The 19041-nt window shown below is 40.9% G+C and overlaps 1 protein-coding gene across 2 annotated transcripts in view; it reads left to right on the top strand.

Moving 5' to 3' along the window:
- Positions 1-19041, top strand: part of ska3 (spindle and kinetochore associated complex subunit 3) — a 67014-nt gene that overhangs the window by 27798 nt on the left and 20175 nt on the right. For both annotated transcript variants that reach the window (XM_043691928.2, XM_043691929.2), the window contains exons 5-7: positions 1749-2169; positions 3346-3452; positions 6175-6344. In XM_043691928.2, the coding sequence (XP_043547863.2) occupies positions 1749-2169; positions 3346-3452; positions 6175-6344 (698 nt within the window). The remainder of the gene's footprint in view (positions 1-1748; positions 2170-3345; positions 3453-6174; positions 6345-19041) is intronic.

The following is a 19041-nucleotide window of genomic DNA, read 5'->3' as shown; positions in this document are numbered from 1 at the left end:
TTTAAAATGAACTAATCGAGAACGTTGAAGGTAATGCAACAAATGTTTTCCATGGAAAGCATTTGACAAAGTACTACAGTAATATTTCAAGATTTGCCAATTATTCTAAATTCTGGCCAACAATATGGATGATACCAAACAATTACAACAGGACATAAGCTAACCAAATAGGCAAGTAAATGGTAGATGAAAATTCATCAGAAACGTGTAAAGGGAGGCATTTTGATGGAAGGGATATGAATGGTAATATAGATTTGATGGCTCAGTTCTAAAGAAATTTCCAGGGACACTTGAGAGGTCATGTGCATGGATAGTTGGAATGTGACAGGACATGGAGATAGTAATTATGTGACTTTGGATTTCAAAATTGAGGTTTTGAGTACAAAAGATTAGATTAGATTAGATTAGATTACTTACAGTGTGGAAACAGGCCCTTCGGCCCAACAAGTCCACACCGACCCGCCGAAGCGTAACCCACCCATACCCCTACATTTACCCCTTTACCTAACACTACGGGCAATTTAGCATGGCCAATTCACCTAACCTGCACATCTTTGGACTGTGGGAGGAAACCGGAGCCCCCGGAGGAAACCCACGCAGACACGGGGAGAACGTGCAAACTCCACACAGTCAGTCGCCTGAGTCGGGAATTGAACCCGGGTCTCTGGCGCTGCGAGGCAGCAGTGCTAACCACTGTGCCACCGTGTCGCCCACGGGAAATTAAGCAGGGAAATTAAGCTGAACCTGTAAATAGCTCTGATCTTATCGCAACGAGAATGTTGTGTTTAGTTCTGGTCACCAACTTTAGAAAGAAACTGAGGCTCCTGAAGGGAGTTTGTGGGTGATTTGCCAGAGTAGTTCCAGCCACAAAGGATTTTAGCTACAAGGTTAGTTAGGTGAAACTCTAGCTTTTGGAGCAAAGGTGGCTGAGGTGAAATATAATGATGGATCCTTTCATATTGCTAACAGGTAACTAGCAGCACAAAAATGCCATTATTTTCAACTCTAAAATGCAGAGGTGGTTTATGGAAGGGTGATGCAGAGTTAGGATTTCTCGCTGTTTTAGCAAGGAAAAGCAGGGGATGCTAAGTTCCACTAAAATTTCATGATACAACCACTCAAACCCAACCTCTACTACCTGGAATGAGACATGAGAAATATTGCCACTTCAAGTTCACCATCCTTAATTGGCACTTCCTACCTAACAGCACTGTGTGGTGCAAGTTCTCCTACAAACTTCAGTTCAGGAAGTTGGCTACCAACCATCTTTTTTGATGGCCATAAATGCTGACCCTCTAAGTAGTAATTCCTGCGAGTGAATAAATACCAAAGGGTCACTTGTGCCTATGTGACAAGTTCCAGGAAATTATGGAAAAGTAATACCTGTGTTGTTGCTTTCATCCAGACCAATGATGATGGGTCATGAATATTCATTTTTGGGCTGCTCAATTGGGTGGTGGAAAATCAAGACAGTATTTCTAATAATTAATTATATATGTGACCATCAAAATAAAACTGGGATAGGCTCTACTGTGATATCCGTTACATTCGAATAGTCTGTCAACATTCACTGTTCAGACATTACATAAAATGTGACCATTTTGGCCAGTAGTATGGGTAGGTGTCTTACATCCTGTAGAGATGGAAGGTTTCCAGGAGACAATGGCCTTGACTTCAAGGAAAACAAAAATTTAAGGAAATGTGAAATGGAAAATCTCTAAATAAACTGTAATGTATTTTCTTCCAAGAACCACAGGTTAAATTAACGAGTACCGAAAAAGTTGGAACTGAAAATTCTGAACCTGAACTTGAAAAGCAAAATAATGAAGTTGCCACTCCACCACATGAGAAACCTTTGAATGACTCCTTGCGTACCCCTCAACTTGAAGATTTTGGACTTGGTCACTTAATGTTTCAAAGTGCATGGGGAGAGCCAGAATGTAATCAGGCCTCAGATCCCAAAATCAGTCTGGAATTCTCTGGAAAGAAGTGTTCTTCAATTTTACCAGGTCCTGTTATACCAAAGACACCAAAATGCACATTACGGCTGGATGATGAGATGCTTCTCACTCCCAAGCTGGAACATTTTGGTATTACAGAACATACTGGTTATGTAAATGACTTTACTTTGGCACTGTATAATAAATCTGCTCAACCAGAGATGAACAGGTAACTTTCTCTTGTTTCCAATAACTTGCTTACTCCCCACTCCTACCCCCAAGGTTTAAAATGGGATTTATCTAAACACGAAACAAATTATTTGTGCTATTATTTGTCCCGGTTCTGAAATTTCAAACTTGCAATGACAATAAGTATGTTGACCAAACTTGATCCAGTAATGACAGGCTGAGTTCAATTTACTAAATATAATGCACTTTCACCTATAATATACCCACACTTTCTTTTTGGTACTGCAGTTGAGTTGTCATATTCAAGGCGTCATGCATGATAACTCAGTTGGAAGTATTGGCTATCAGCTGCAACAAACTTAGGGATCAATTGAGAGTGCTATGTTCCTGCAGAATTCCTGCATTTGCACAATTTTAAACATTTTATTAAAGAGACAATATACCAACTAACATACCTAGACCATAAGTATCAAAATAGTTATCCCAGGGAAAGGTTTAGGAGGACATTCTATTACATGTAATGCTAAATAAATACTTCTATTGAATTTAATGTCGTGCAATCCCCAGGTGGTTTGCCTTTTAGGACTTCATCTGTTGCACTTCTTTTAACCCTCCTTGGAGATATCAGGTTTTTTTTTTTGTGGCCTCCCCGTTTCCTTTGAGTGTTTCCATCATTCTGTCCTTAAACTGTATTAGGCAAGGAAACAGAGACTTGGCTTGAGTTCCCCCTGTGGGCATAATAAAAAAAGATTCAAATCTTCATTTTATTTATGAAATGGCAAACTAGATATATTGTAACTTTAAAAGTACTGTATAAATTCTAGTTAAAATGTTTCCAACAACTTCTAGATAAATTTTGAGAAATGCATATAATGTTGAGAAAATTCAGTGACTTGTTGTGCCACAATATACTTCGTTGATTCTGTCATAACTGAAGTTTCTTTCTGTAGGAAACACTAACAGTGCTAATTGTGTCACCTGGTATTTTCTTTAGGATAGCTTCTGTGTATTCGTATTATGAGTATACACTTCTTTACATTTGTGACCTAGGATTGGGGGGGAAATAAATAAGTATTTGCATTCTGGCTCAAAAGTTCCCATTTTAGGCTTTTTATGGCAAATATATCTACTGCATTTGTCACAGTTTTACCAATCTGAATATATTTCTATTTCTTCTTTCTTCCCTCCTACCCCCAAAAAACGCATCTGTTTCCAGTTGTACACCTATACCAACAACTGAAGAAGATCAGTGTGTTAATTCTGTGTCAAAGCAGATTGAAAATGCTTCTGTGTCTTCTATGACACAACAGGCAGATCCCAACAGTGAGTATTGGGTTTGATTCTTCAAAATGTTTCAATATATAACTTTAATATTGATTTGTATTAGACTTGAATGTGTAGAATCCATTTGTAGGTCTATAAATTGCATTTATACTGGGAGATCAATCCAAACATTTCAATTAAATGGCAATTAAAATACAGAAATGTGCTTGTGCTTATGACCTAAGGTTTTAGAATTAGGATGAGTTCCCACAGTTCAAAATCTTTAAACTTTAATCTTAATGTAATAGTTAGCTGTTGTTATCTCATTGAAATTTGCATAAACCACTTTCAAAAACCTCTGCAAATTGATCAAATGTTTTGATGGCGTGTAAATAGGACAGGCTGAATCATGGAAGCTGCTTAGGAGCTATGAAGTGAATTGGGCTAAATACCTGAAAAATAAACAATTAAGTTTAATATAGACTAGTGTGAAGTATTGCAAGTAAGAAAAGATTTTTTTAAAATTAAGAATCCAACTACTCTTGAACATCCATTCAGCATATCTGACCACCTTGCAGCAAATACTACACTTATCCAAGCATTCAATGCAGTGTTGTTCAGATAAGAGAAAATCACATTGAAAAGCTGGGACTGCTGAGGTCAAGCATCTGTAGAGATTGACCTAAAATATTCTATCACTTCACTAGAACAAACAAATGTGATGTGTGGGTAAGGTAATTCAAAAGCAATTGTAATTACTATATTCTCCATAACCATTCACTTGGCTTCTGTTTTGAACGTTATTGACAAATGCAAATGTGGAAAGAACATGGGCGTTTGTTTGGATGTTAATGTGGAAGCATCCAATGTAGGAATGTTCAGTGTTATTGCATTAAGACTCAAACATGGTCCGTTCACCAGCAATGGAGAATATAGCTTGGCATTAGGTTAGGGGCTGGGACAATTAGTTTGTGCCCTAAATTAAACTTGCCTGATTAAGTAATGCTTACTCTGTCAACCACCAAGCTCCATAGTTAAGCATGCATCCTGAATCTCTTTCTAGTTTCTGTTCTCGATATTTTGCTTCCCCTTAAGTGACTGAATATATAGCCCAGTCCCAGATTTCTTTTCCTCCTTTTAAAATTATGAATGCTGCAAGGTTGTAGAGACAAATGGGAGAGAAAATTAAAATTGAATGCTAAAATAGGTATGAAAGAACTGATGCTTAGAATCTTGATAGAGGGGTCCCCAGATATTTGAATACAATCTCATACAGCCTCAACATGAAAGCATGACCCTTTAGAACTAAGATAATGAGGAATTTCTTCAGCCAGAGAATGGTTAATCTGTGGAATTCATTGCCACAGCAGTCAGTAGAGGCCAAGTCATTGTGTGTCTTTAAAATAGAGATAGGTTCTTGTTTGGTATGGGTATGAAGGGTTGCTGAGGCAAGGCAGGAAAATGGGGTTGAGGAACACATCAGTTATGATTGAATGGTGGAGCAGACTTGATGAGCCAAATAGCCAAATTCTGCTCCTATGTCTTATGATCAAGGCCTTTGGTACAATAACCAAGACGACCTGTAAAAGATTCTGTACAAGTGTGGTTTACTGAAAGTTGAAAGAGCATGTATGGTATCTCCTGTGCTTGTTTGAGAAAGTTCAGTTGGGTGGAGAGGGGATGGCAGAGGAGTGAGCTGGGATGTTTCAGCGGGAACAATCTTAGAATGGTGAAAGGAAATGAAGATGTATTTGATGGCATCATGCAGAATGTGGTAGAAATGGTCGAAGATCGTGTTGAATGTGAAGCTTAATTGAAGTGGAAGATAAAATAAAATGTTACATTTTTAACATTTAACCTGTTCTGATTTTTAAAATTTACCAATTTGAAATGTAACCTTTTCTCTAAACATAGATGCCAAACCTGCGATGTGTTTCCAGTATTTGTTTCTTTTTTTTTAAACTTTCATTTTACAGTCTTCTGGGTATTTTGCTTGTGTATTAAGGTTAAGGGAAAATTTAATAAGGATATGGTGAATGAAGGAAAACAACTAAGTTTATGGAAGGATTAGTCATCAGAGAGCAAAGTGTTGAACTGGTAAAAGAACCAGAAGTCCTATGAGGATGATATTTTAAAAAGCGTAAGTTATTTATGATCTGGAGTGGATTGCATGAAACTGGTGGCAACAGATTCAGTCATAACTTTCAAAATGGAATTGAATAAATTCTGTATGCCTCTCATTTGAAGTATTAGAGGAAAAGAGTAGATAAGTGGGATTAATAGCTTTTTCAAATTGCCTGCAGAAGGATGATAAGTTGAATTACCTCCTGTTGTACATAGTTCATCGTAGATAGGCCCCTCATACTTGGGTGAACATATTGTCTTCAGTTTTATTTCTGGTGTGAAAGAACAGAAGTAAGGTTTTGAGTACTAGAGATTCTTTTGGAATTTAGGTTTTTGTTCTACTTATTCTCTGTCAACTTCAGAAAAAGAAATCTGGTCATTCTCTTGTATATTTATGGGAATTTGTTGCATGCAAACTAAATGCTATGTTTTCTATATTTCATGAATAACTGCACTTCAAAGTATTTAATTTACTGCCAAGTCCTTGGAATATTAGGTGATCATGAAAGACTATAAATACCCAAAATATGTTTCCTCCTCCTCTTTCAATATGTAGAAAATAATGTCCAAGTTTGAGTTTCAAATACCATGTATTAGTTGGTGGTGTTCAGTAAAATATTACCCTTTAGAAAAAGCTGTATTTTTTTTTTCTTTTTAGCTGGAGATTTTCTGAATTCTCCTTTGTCTCCGGTGTTTTGCACTCCTGGTCTGAAAATTCATAAAGATTCCTCCCTAACTCCAGCAAATGAAGAAAGGAAATCAAATGGCTCTTTACCATCTCCAGTATTGCCATGTTTTGAAACACCATGGCTGAAAAAGCAATCTTCTGTGAGTATGATATTCAATAATATTGTACCAGTGCAACTATCCTCCATGTTTATATTTTCTCATAGACCTGCAAATAGTGATTGTTTTCAAACATGCCAACTGCGTTTTTTAATTTGGTATGGTTTTGTAGAAAACTTGGTCAATGTTGTCAGCATTTTCAAGTCACTTGAAAAATCAGGATTGACATTTTTCTTTCCTACTTGTTTATCTATTTAGTGTCATGTTGGAAGTGCAGGTCCTTAAGACATTTTCCAGCACACTTACCAAACAGACTAACCTTGTTCCAAGAATATATTCTTAGCAGATACATTACCTTGTCCCTTTAATCGCCCAACCAGACATATCTGTAAGTTTAATTGATGTGCATCTCTAAATTGGTTTATCATTTCATTGTTCATAACACTCTGGTTTAGACTGAGCTGCACCCAAACATACCTGTCTTAATTTTCTTTCCTCAAATGCAACTCATAGGATTAGAAAAGTTTCTGAACATAAAACGATCATGGCAAAGAAGGAAATCATTTTAGTCCATCATGCTTACACTAGCTCTTTGCAAGAGTAGCTCAACAATTGAGGGAAGAAATCATAAAATATCAAAATGTGAGTTGAAAATTAGAGTAAATGATAGAGAAGAGGCTCAGTATTGTCGGGGGTAAGTAAATAAAGATGGAGAGTGTGGGAAGCATAGTATTTTTTGTGAAAATACTAAGAGAGAGACAAATCAGTATAACTTATTTAAAAACTGTGAACATAAATGGTGCATTTAATTGGAGTAGAGTTGATGAGCTGACAGCACAAATAGGTGCAACCTGGTGGGGATTGCTGAAATGTAATTACAGGAGAATCAGGACTGGGAGTTAAATGTCCAAGGGTACTCTGTATTCTGAAAGGGTATGCAAGAAGGAGTAAGGTGTGGGTTTGCTTTATTAGTTGTTATCAAGGTTGTATTAAGAAATGATATTAGCACTACAGACCAAAATGTTGAATCAGTCTTGGGTGGAAATAAAAAGCAAGGGAAGAAATCGCTTGGTCAGAGTAATTTACAGGCTCCTGAACAGTACTTTCGAAGTAGGGCATTAGTATAAACCAAGAAAGAGGGCTTGTGAAAACGGTACAGCAGTAATTGTGGGTGATTTTAACATGCCTATTGACTGGATTAAGCAACTTGGCAAGAGTAGCCACAAGAAAAGTTCAGAATGTATGAGAGATTGTTTCTTAGAGCATAATGTCATGGAGCCAACCAATGAATTGGCTGCTTTACTTAATGAGGAAGGATTGATAAATGGTCTTGCAGTTGAGGAGGGATCCCAACATGCTAAGAGTTTCAAATTCAGATTGAAAGAGTGAAGACAATCGCATACTCTAGTTTGTGTTGGATAAAGGTAATTACATAGGTTTGGGGAAGCAGTTGCCCTAGTGGACTGGGCAAAAATATTAAGAGGCAAAAGGGTTGAAGAACAGTGGCAAATACTTAGAGGTCCTAAATAACTCTCATTTAAAGTATTTCCTCAAAAGAAGAGGCATTGTAACAACACTGGTGAAAAATCATCCACAGCTTGTCAAGGATAACAAAGGCAAAACTTAGGGCATACCATATTGCAGAAGTTAGTGGCATTCTGGAGGATTGGCAGCACTTTAAATGGCAGAGGCTCTAAACCAATATTGTTTGTTTTCACAAACAGAGGAACTTGATGAAATTAGTATAACTAGGCAGAAAGTATTAAGTAAAATGAGGGATTAAAAGCCAATAAATCCCCAAGGCCCGATGGTTTGCACCCTACGGTGTTAAAGGAGATGGCATTAGATAGTGGATGCGTCAGATATGATATTCCAAACTTCCCTGTATTATAGAAAAGTGGATTGGAAATATGCTAATGTGACACATTTGTTCAGAAAAGGGGATAGGCAAGACGTGGGAAACTATAGACTGGTTCGATTGACTTCTGTGTAATGGGGGAAGTTGCTGGAATCAGTCATAAGGGAGGAGATAATTGGAAAACCAAAGCACAATTCACCAGTGTCAGCACAGTTTCATGGAGGGCAAGTCATGCTGACAAACTTGCTGGAGTTATAGAACATAGAACAGTACAGCACAGAACAGGTCCTTCAGCCCACTATGTTGTGCCGACCATTGGTCCTCATGTATGCACCCTCAAATTTCTGTGACCATATGCATGTCCAGCAGTCTCTTAAATGTCCCCAATGACCTTGCTTCCACAAGTGCTGCTGGCAACACATTCCATGCTCTCTCAACTCTGTGTAAAGAACCTGCCTCTGACATCCCCTCTATACTTCCCTCCAACCAGCTTAAAACTATGACCCCTCGTGTTAGCCATTTCTGCCTTGGGAAATAGTCTCTGGCTATCAACTCTATCTATGCCGCTCATTATCTTGTATACCTCAATTAGGTCCCCTCTCCTCCTCCTTTTCTCCAATGAAAAAAGTCCGAGCTCAGTCAACCTCTCTTCATAAGATAAGCCCTCCATTCCAGGCAGCACCCTGGTAAACCTCCTCTGAACCCTCTCCAAAGCATCCACATCTTTCCTATAATAGAGCGACCAGAACAGGACACAGTATTCCAAGTGCGTTCTAACCAAAGTTTTATAGAGCTGCAACAAGATCTCATGACTCTTTAACTCAATCCCCATGAATTGAAAGCCAAAACACCATATGCTTTCTTAACAACCCTGTCCACTTGGGTGGCCATTTGAAGGGATCTATGTACTTGCACACCAAGATCCCTCTGTTCCTCCACACTGCCAAGAATCCTATCCTTAATCCTGTACTCACCTTTCAAATTCGACCTTCCAAAATGTATCACCTCACATTTATCCAGGTTGATCTCCATCTGCCACCTCTCAGCCCATCTCTGCATCCTGTCAATGTCCCGCTGCAGCCTACAACAGCCCTCTATACTGTCAAGGACACCTCCAACCTTTGTGTCGTCTGCAAACTTTCTGACCCATCCTTCAATCCCCTCATCCAAGTCATTAATAAAAATTACAAACAGTAGATGCCCAAGGACAGAGCCCTGTGGAACACCACTCACCACTGACTTCCAGGCAGAATATTTTCTTTCTACTACCACTCGCTGTCTTCTGTTAGCCAGCCAATTCTGTATCCAGACAGCTAAGTTCCCCTGTATCCCATTCCTCCTGACCTTCTGAATGAGCCTACCAGAGGGAACCTTATCAAATGCCTTGCTGAAGTCCATATACACCACATCCACAGCTCGACCTTCATCAACTTTTCTAGTCATATCCTCAAAGAACTCTAAGGTTTGTGAGGCATGACCTGCCCCTCACAAAGCCGTGTTGACTGCATTTAATCAAGCCATACTCTTCCAGATGGTCATAAATCCTATCCCTCAGAATCCTTTCTAACACCATTCAGATGACAGACGTGAGACTTACTGGTCTGTAAAAAATGTAGCGCCTGGAGGAAACCCACGCAGACACATGTACAAATCATGTACTGTACAGGGGAGAACATGCAAACTCTGCACACATGTTGCTCAAGACTGGAATCGAACCTGGGTCCCTGGCACTGTGAGGCAGCAGTGCTAACCACTGAGCCATTGTGCCACCCCATAAGTGTTTGGAGTTCTTTGCAGGTGTATGCGGCAAGGTGGATAGTGGTCTTCCAGTGGATGTGGTATATCTAGACTTCTAGAAGGCATTTGACAAGGTGCCACATAAAAGGTTAGATCACAGGGGTTTAGGGATACAGGCCTTCTGCTATAATGTATGTTTCATTAACAATTCACTATAATGTGATTGACAATTGGATGCTGTTTCTGAAGCGCAAACTTTTAAAACCTGTATTGGTGTAACGTGAATATGCCACCAATACTAGAAGTGCTATTTCTAAAGTGCAATTTTTCTACAACATGGGGTTGCACAAGAATGCAACTATGTTTTAGAAGAACTAACTGTAAAGTATTGGCTTGGATAGAGGATTGACTGACTGACTGACAGAGAGGTGGCTGGTATAAATTGGTCCTTCACTGGATGGCAAACTGTAAGTAGTGGGGTGTTACAGGGTTAAGTTCTCAGACTGCAATGATTTACAATCTATATAAATGATCTGCAAGTAGAGGCCAAGTATAATGTAACAAAATTTGTGGATGGTACTAAAATGGGTGGGAAAGCAGGCTGTGATGAGATAGAGTTTACAGATGGATATCGATTGGCTGGCAGATGGAGTTTAATTTGGATAAATGTAAGGTCATCCATTTTGGCCAGGAAAACAAAGGGCAAATTATTATTTAAATGGGAAGCAGTTCCAAAGTGCATCAGTGCAGAGGGACCTGGTATTCTTGTGCATGAATCACAGAAGATGGGTATCTTATAATAAGAAAGGCAAATTGAATCTTTTTGGCATTTATTACAAAAGGGCTAGATTATAAAAGTAAAGAAGTGTTGTTACAATTATTTAAGGTGTTCGTGAGACCACACCTGGAGTATTGTGTCCAGTATTGGCATCTTTACTTGAGGAAGAATGTGGTGGCATTGGAGGCCGTTCAGAGGAGGTTCACCATATTGATTCTATGGGTGAAAGGGTTACAAGACAAGGAGCAGTTGAATAGCTTTGATTTGTACATGCTGTCGTTCAGGAGAATGAGAGGGCTGATCTGATTGAGGTATATAAAATGCTAAAGGGGAATAATAAGGTTGACATTGAATGGATGTTCCCTTTTTCTGGGACAGTCTAAAACAAGAGATTGTAGATAGTGAGAAGAGGTAGGTTCAAAACCGATGAGAAATTGCTGAAGGTTGTGAATCTGTGGAACTCAATGCCCAAGAGTACTGTGGAGGCAGAATCAATCCACCGATTCGAGAAGGAAATAGATACTTTTCTGATGAAAAGTAGGATAAAAGACTAATGGGAGCAGGCAAAAAAGTGGAATTGAAACCAGTACATGATAAGCCATGATAATGTTAAATGGTGAAATATGCTTGAAAGGGCTGATTTGCCCACTTCTAATTCCTATCTCCCTCTTCAGCTGCTTATTCTTTGTGCTTTGAAAGCTCTGAATTTATATATCTCCTCCACACTGTAATTCCAAATCATAACCTCCCACTAGATACAATTTAACAATTTTTTTTGTTTTCTTTTGTAGACTTTGATATTTGATAATTGCCTTCAATTGGTGCTCAGTGACTCCCTACCCTTCAGTCGATGTGAATAATTTCTATCTAGGTCCTCCATGATAGTAATTGTGACCTAAGTTATCAAAGACCCTTCCACAGGGGAGATGATTTGACTGATATTGATGTGATTTTGTTGGAAGAGCATCAAGAGATGTGGACCAAAAGCAAGTGTAAGGTTGCATGTTCAATCCCATTAGGCTCACAAAGAATTACTGCAAGTCAAGATCCTGGTAGTGATAGTGTAAGTTAGGGTGTTGTTTGAGGTTATACAAGGTGTTAGTGAGGCCTCTTCTGGAGTCCTGGGTCCAGTTCAGGCCACCCTGTTCTAGGAAGGATACTACTAAACTGGAGAGGGTACATAAAAGAGGAGTTGCTGAGAATGGAGAATTTGAGTTATGGGGAGAAGCTGAGTAGACTGGGACTTTTTTCACTGGAGCATAAGAGGTTGTTGGTGACCTTTTAGAGGTCTTCAAAACCACAAGGAATGTAAATAAGGTGAATAACAGGTGTTGTTTCCCTTGGATGGGGTATTTCAAGATTCGGGCATATTTTTAAGGTGAGAGGAGAGAGATTTTTAAAAAGACATGAGGGGCAATTTCTTTTACACAGTGGTTAGTGTGTGAAATGAACTTCCAGAGGACGTGGTGGATGTGAATACAATTACAATGTTTAAATGACATTTAGATAAGTACATAAATAAGAAGTGTTTGGAAGCAATGGTGATCTTTGAGAATCATGGGCCCAAAGTTACATTTACCTCCCAAGCTTGCAAAAATCTAGTCAATCGTCAGATTACTTGTGTTCTATACCAATATGTGTTTTTATATTGAATTGGTGTTTAAATCTAAAAACATGTATATTGGAGTGCATCTGTGAAAATTAACAAACAGTGAAATGCACAACTAATCTTGGAGGAACCTGCTTGGGAGAAGTCACAGCACAGAAACAAATGTGAATTGTTTTAAGTGTGGCCTTACAGTAGGTCTACAGTAGTGAATAGAGTGGGTTCTTTCTTGTTTTGTTTTATTGAGGTATGTCTCTTGATTAAACTTTTAAAAAATATAGCCAAAAGTATTAAGTCAGCCTGGAGCAATGTTTTGTATTTTCTGGGTCTCTAGATTGGAAGAAGCAAAATGACCTTTAGTAAAGTGATATGCTCTCCTTGTCGGATGTGGGAGTTTAGGGAGAGTTTACGTGTTACTGAGGATTATATCTGTAATAAATGCTGTTCATTACAAATCCTATCCAATCAAATGGATCGGTTGGAGACTGTTAGAGGCAATGAAGAATTTACAAGAGCAAGGGGATGTGATGGATGGCAATTATACGAAGGGAGAAAAGTTGCAGATACAGTCACATAAATGTGTTAACTCGAGGAAAGGTAAGAGAGGTAGGCAGGTAGTGCAGGAGTCTTCTGTGGCTATCCCATTTCAAACAAGTATGCTGTTTTGGAAAATATAGGGGATGATGGATTCTCAGGGGAATGCAGCCTGAACAGCCAGGTTTCTGGTATCAAGACTGGCTCTAATGCAATGAGGGGTACGTCAGGTTCCAAGAGATCAAATGTGTTGGGGCACTCTAGTCCGAGGCACAGACAGACGTTTCTATGACCAGCAGCAAAAAAATCAAATGGTGTGTTGCCTCCTAGGTGCCAGGATCAAGGATGTCTCAGAGAGGGTGCAGAATGCTGTCAAGGGGGAAAGGGGCCAGCAGGAGGTCATTGTGCACATTGGAACCAATGACATTGGAAGGGAAAAGTATGAGATTCTGAAGGGAGAATAGAGGGTTAGCCAGGAATTTAAAAAGTAGATCCTCGAGAGTAGTAATATCTGATTACTCCCAATGCCGCAAGCTAATGAGGGTAAGAATAGTAGGGTATAGCAGACTAATGCATGGCTGAGGAACTGATGTATAGGGGAATAATTCACATTTTTGGATCATTGGAATCTCTTCTGGAGTAGAAGTAATCTGTACATGAAGGACAGATTGCACCTGAATTGGAAGGGGACTAATATACTGGCAAGGAGATTTGCTCGAGCTGCATGGGAGGATTTAAACTTACGGTGGGGGATGGGACCCAGGGAGATAGTGAGGAAAGAGATCAATCTGAGACTGTTTCACTCGCTTCTTTTTTTCAACTGTACCAATCAGGGCAGGCAGGGACAAAGTAGAACAATGTAGGACTGATAAATTAAACTGCATTTATTTCAATGCAAGAGATCTAACAGGGAAGGCAGATGAACTCCGGGCATGGTTAGGAACATGGGACTGGGATCTCATATCAATTACAGAAACGTGGCTTGAGGATGGGCAGGACTAGCAGCTTAATATTCCAGGATACAAATGCTACAGGAAGGACAGACAGGGAGGCAAGAGAGGAGGGGGAATGATGTTTTTGATAAGGGATAGCATTACAGCTGTACTGAGGGAGGATATTCCCAGAAATACATCCAGGGAGGTTATTTGGGTGGAACTGAGAAATAAGAAAGGGATGATCACCTTATTGGGATTGTATTATAGATCCCCTAACAGTCAGAGAGAAGTTGAGAAATAGATTTGACAGGAGATTTCAGTTATCTGTAAGAATAATAGGGTGGTTATGGTAGGAGATTTTAACTTTCCAAACACAGACTGGGACTGACATAGTGTTAAGGGTTTAGGTAAAGGGAATTTGGTAAATATGTACAAGAAGATTTTCTGATTTCAATATGTGGATGTACCTACTAGAGAAGATACTTGACCTATTCTTTGGAAATGAGGCAGGGCAGGTGACTAAGAAGTCAGTGGGGGAGCACTTTGGGTCCAGTGGCCATAGTTCTATTAGTTTTAAAATATGGTGGAAAAGGATAGACCAGATGTAAAAGTTGAAATTCTAAATTGGAGGAAGGCTAATGTTGACGGTATTAGGCAAGAATTTTCAAAAGCTGATTGGAGGCAGATGTTCGCAGGTAAAGGGACGGCTGGAAAATGGGAAGCCTTCAGAAATGAGATAATGAGAACCCAGAGACAGTATATTCCTGTTTAGGGTGAAAGGGAAGGCCGAATGGCTAAAGAAATTGAGGGTTTGGTTAAGAAAAAGGAAGGAAGCATATGTCCAGTATAGACAGGAAACAATTGAGTGAATCCTTAGATGAATATAAAGGCAGTAGGAGTATACTTCAGAGGGAAATCAGGAGGGCAAAAAGGGGACATGAGATAGCTTTGGCAAAAAGGGTTTTTACAAATACATTAAGGACAAAAGGGTAACTAGGGAGAGAATAGGGCCCTTGTGGAGCTGCAGGAGATGGGGCAGATACTAAATGAGTGTTTTGCATCAGCCTTTACTGCGGAAAAGGACATATAAGATACAGAATGTTGGGAATTAAATGGTGACATCTTGAAAAATTTCCATATTACAGAGTAGGAAGTGCTGGATGTCTTGAAACTCATAAAAGTGGATAGATCCCCAGGACCTGATCAGGTGTACCTGAGGACTCTGTGGGAAGCTAGAGAAGTGATTGCTGGTCCTCTTGCTGAGATATTTGTATCATCGATAGTCACAGGTGAAATGCCGGAAGACTACAGGTTGACTAACTTGGTGCCACTGTTTAAGAAAGTTGGTAAGGACGCAGCAAGATGTAGAACAGCCAAGGCATACTGGTGTTTTTTCCCATCCCTGGCCAACTTATGTGGTGGAATTATTAGTTTAAAACCTTACAGAACATATTTGTTAATATTTGGGAGTGGGAAGGATGCCAAGGGGAAAAGGAACAAGCAAACAGCAGCAGGGAGGACACTCCCCTGCAGCACTAGGCATACCAGAGTCTGCAGCAGCAGCAGCCTCTCCTGAACCTCTCAGGGACCTGACAGACACTCCTGAATTAGCTGCAGCGATGGAGAGACTTACCTTGAAAGTTGGGACTGCAATTGAGGAGATCCATGGGGAGATTCGTGCCCAGGTCCAACCTATCGCATCCATGCTGCAGAAGCATGAGCAGGAGATCCAGGGCCTCTGGAGAAGCTGGAGGAGGTGGAGGGTCGAACTAAGGTCTCGGAAGCTGCAATGGAGTCCTCATTCAGTCGGATCCAGGTGCTGGAGCGAGAGCTGCGGGCCTTGCAAGACCATATCGACGACCTCAAAAATAGAGGTCGGAGGATAAATCTCCGAATTGTTGGGCTCCCTGAAGGTGAGAAAGGTGAGCAGCCAGTGAGCTTCTTTGAAAGCTGGCTACCGTAGTTTTTGGGCCTTCACATAGAGTCCAGCAGGCTACAGGTCGAAAGGGCTTATCGGGTTACAGTGCACAGGTCAGGGCTGGTGCAGCGCCCCCGCTCGGTCCTAGTGCACTTCCATTCATATAAGGACAAGCCAAAAGTCATAGAAGCTTCCAGATCCCTGGGAAAAGATCTGCAGGCACTGCTGTACAAGGGGCCAAAAATCATGTTTTTCCAGGATTTCTCTGCAGCTGTAATTCGAAAGAGGAAGTCCTTCAATGAAGTTAAAAAGAGGCTGAGGAACCTGGGCATCCAGTACTCCATGAGATACCCCGTAGTGCTCCATTTCAGCCACGAGGACTCGATGTATAAATTTGACTCAGCGGATAAAGCTAAAAACTTTGTAGACACTTTAAAATAGATAGATTGGCCTGAAGAATACAGTTAATGTTAGTTCTCTTTTCTATCTTTCCCCATATTTTCCCTTCCTTTTTTTTAAAATTCCTTTCTTTCTCCCTAATAATTTCCTTTTTGGAAAGGGGGGAAAAGACCTAAGAATAAGTTGTTTTTTTTTTTAAATAACTGGATTTTCTAATGGGAAATTTTGTGGATGTTCTTTGTTGTGTCTACCCTTTTTTTTTTGTTTGTTCTGTTTCTCTTTTAGTCACAAGTAGGGGTGACATGAAGCCAGGAATGGGTGGAGTGCTCATCCTCGAGGAGAAAGTGAGGACTGCAGATGCTGGAGATCAGAGTTGAAAATGTGTTGCTGGAAAAGCGCAGCAGGTCAGGCAGAATCCAAGGAGCAGGAGAATCGACGTTTCGGGCAAGTGCCCTTCTTCAGGAATGAGGAAAGTGTGTCCAGCAGGCCAAGATAAAAGATAGGGAGGAGGGACTTGGGGGAGGGGCGTTGGAAATGCGATAGGTGGAAGGAGGTCAAGGTGAGGGTGATAGGCCGGGGTGGGGGCGGATATGTCAGGAAGAAGATTGCAGGTTAGGAAGGCGGTGCTGAGTTCGAGGGATTTGACTGAGACAAGGTGGGGGGAGGGGAAATGAGGAAACTGGAAAAATCCGAGTTCATCCCTTGTGGTTGGAGGGTTCCTAGGCGGAAGATGAGGCGCTCTTCCTCCAACCGTCCTGTTGCTATGGTCTGGCGATGGAGGAGTCCAAGGACCTGCATGTCCTTGGTGGAGTGGGAGGGGGAGTTGAAGTGTTGAGCCACGGAGTAGTTGGGTTGGTTGGTCCGGGTGTCCCAGAGGTGTTCTCTGAAACATTCCACCCCCACTCCGGCCTATCACCCTCACCTTGACCCCCTTCCACCTATCGCATTTCCAATGCCCCTCCCCCAAGTCCCTCCTCCCTACCTTTTATCTTAGCCTGCTGGACACACTTTCCTCATTCCTGAAGAAAGGCTCATGCCCAAAACATTGATTCTCCTGCTTCTTGGATGCTGCCTGACCTGCTGCGCTTTTCCAGCAGCACATTTTCAGCTCAGGAGTGCTCATCCTGACTTGGTCTTTTTTTTTGTTGATTTGAGGATCATCTTGTTTTTGTTTCTGGCCGAAGGCTGGGGCACAGTCTGGGTTTGAAGGAGCTGTGAAGGAGGGGATGGTTAGGGTGAGTGCCCCCTATGGGCAGGGGGAAGAGTCTTCCATTCAAGGTTTTATAGTTGGGTTTTTTTGTAGTTTTTTGGTAGTAATAGTTGTTTATAGTTTATGATTAGAGTAGTTTTTGTGTGTGTATATATAGTTCTTCGACTCTGAGTCTTTATTTACTTACGCTCGGCGCTTTATAAGCAGGGTTCTCCCTCCCAGGGGTTCAAGGGTCTCTGAAAGGGGATATGGCTAAGTGTCTTATTAAATGATGCACCTGGAACATTAAGGAAAGTCATTCGCCTGTTAAAAGGAAAAAAGTGCTTTCTAGCCTTAAGAGGGAAAGGGTTGATATCGCTTTGTTACAGGGGGGTTATGACCGGGCATTCTTTTCATCCTTTACTACTGAAAGTAGGCGAGTGGCGGTACTTATTCAGAAAAATCTTCCGTTCACGTTATTAGAGCAGGTGAAAGATGAGCAGGGACGGTTTGTGATACTTCAAGCCCTGATACATGGGGAGGAATATGGCATTTTAAATGTCTACTGTCCTCCGGCGCATCCCCTCAAATGTTTGATTAGTGCTTTCTCTAAGTTGAGTGCTTTTGGAACATGGCACATTATTAGGGGGGGGGATTTTAATTGTCTTTTGGATCTGACAGTTGTCAGGATACCTCATGGGCCCCCAACTATTTCTTCGCAGGCCAAGCAGGTAGTTGACTTATGCGAGGAGTTGGGGCTGGTGGATATATCCCAGCAGGGACTTCACCTTTTTTTCAAACCCACATAAATGTCACACAAGGATTGACCTCTTTCTGGCTCCCTCGACCCCTTCTGAATTCGATTATGGGTTGTAAAATTGGGAATATAGCTATCTCTGATCATGCAGCAGTGTATTTGAAGGTTATGGCCAAAAGTGAAGGGCTAGGTTTGCGGCACTGGCGTTTGGACCTTTTTCTCCTTTAAGGATTCCAAATTTGTGGAATACTTTTTGAAGGAGTTTCAGGAATTCTTGACTATCGACTCGGGCACGGCTAGTAGTCTGTCTATGCTATGGGAGACTGCTAAGGCCTTTGCCGGGGGATTAGCTATTTCCTATTCGGCAAGCCAGAAACTACAGAAGGAGGAACAGCAGCATCTACTTGAGATGCGGTTGAAAGCCGCTGAGGTGGCACATTTTGCGCGGCCTTTGGTGACTAAGCTACAGCGGATCACGGCCCTCCGGGCTCTCTTGAATTCAATACTGACACAAAATGCAAAGAAGGAACTTGCTTTTGCTAGACAAAGGTTGTTCGAAACTGGGGATAGGCCAGGGAAGTATTTCGCTTTCCTGGCTTGGAAAAAGCATGCTCCCCAATCCATTACTGCAATCAGACAGCGCTGGGGTCCTTACATACGATGCTAAAAAGATTAAATGAGGTTTTTCAGAGCTTTTACTCTGAATTGTATTGTTCTGAAGGTTGCGAGGACAGGACGGCTAAAATGGCAACCTTTTTTAAGAACCTGGACCTCCCAGGGGTAACCTTGGACAGGCCTCTCTTCTTCATGCCCCTTTGACAATTCAGGAAATACAGGAAGCAGCTAGGCAACTTCAGAGTGTGAAAGCGCCTGGCCCTGATGGTCGTCTCGGTGAGTTTTATAAGGAGTTTATAGGGATTCTGTCAGGGCCGATGTCTGAGATGTACAATCACTCCAATATGCATGAATGCTTACCACCATCTTTTGAGAGAAGCTAATATTTCCCTAATTCTTAAGAAGGGGAAGGT

This window comes from Chiloscyllium plagiosum, unplaced genomic scaffold (genome assembly GCF_037043375.1).
Source record: "Chiloscyllium plagiosum isolate Xiang-an unplaced genomic scaffold, Cpla_swu_hap1 HiC_scaffold_6, whole genome shotgun sequence".
Taxonomy (NCBI): Eukaryota; Metazoa; Chordata; class Chondrichthyes; order Orectolobiformes; family Hemiscylliidae; genus Chiloscyllium; species Chiloscyllium plagiosum.
This window is presented reverse-complemented; position numbering and strand designations above follow the sequence as displayed.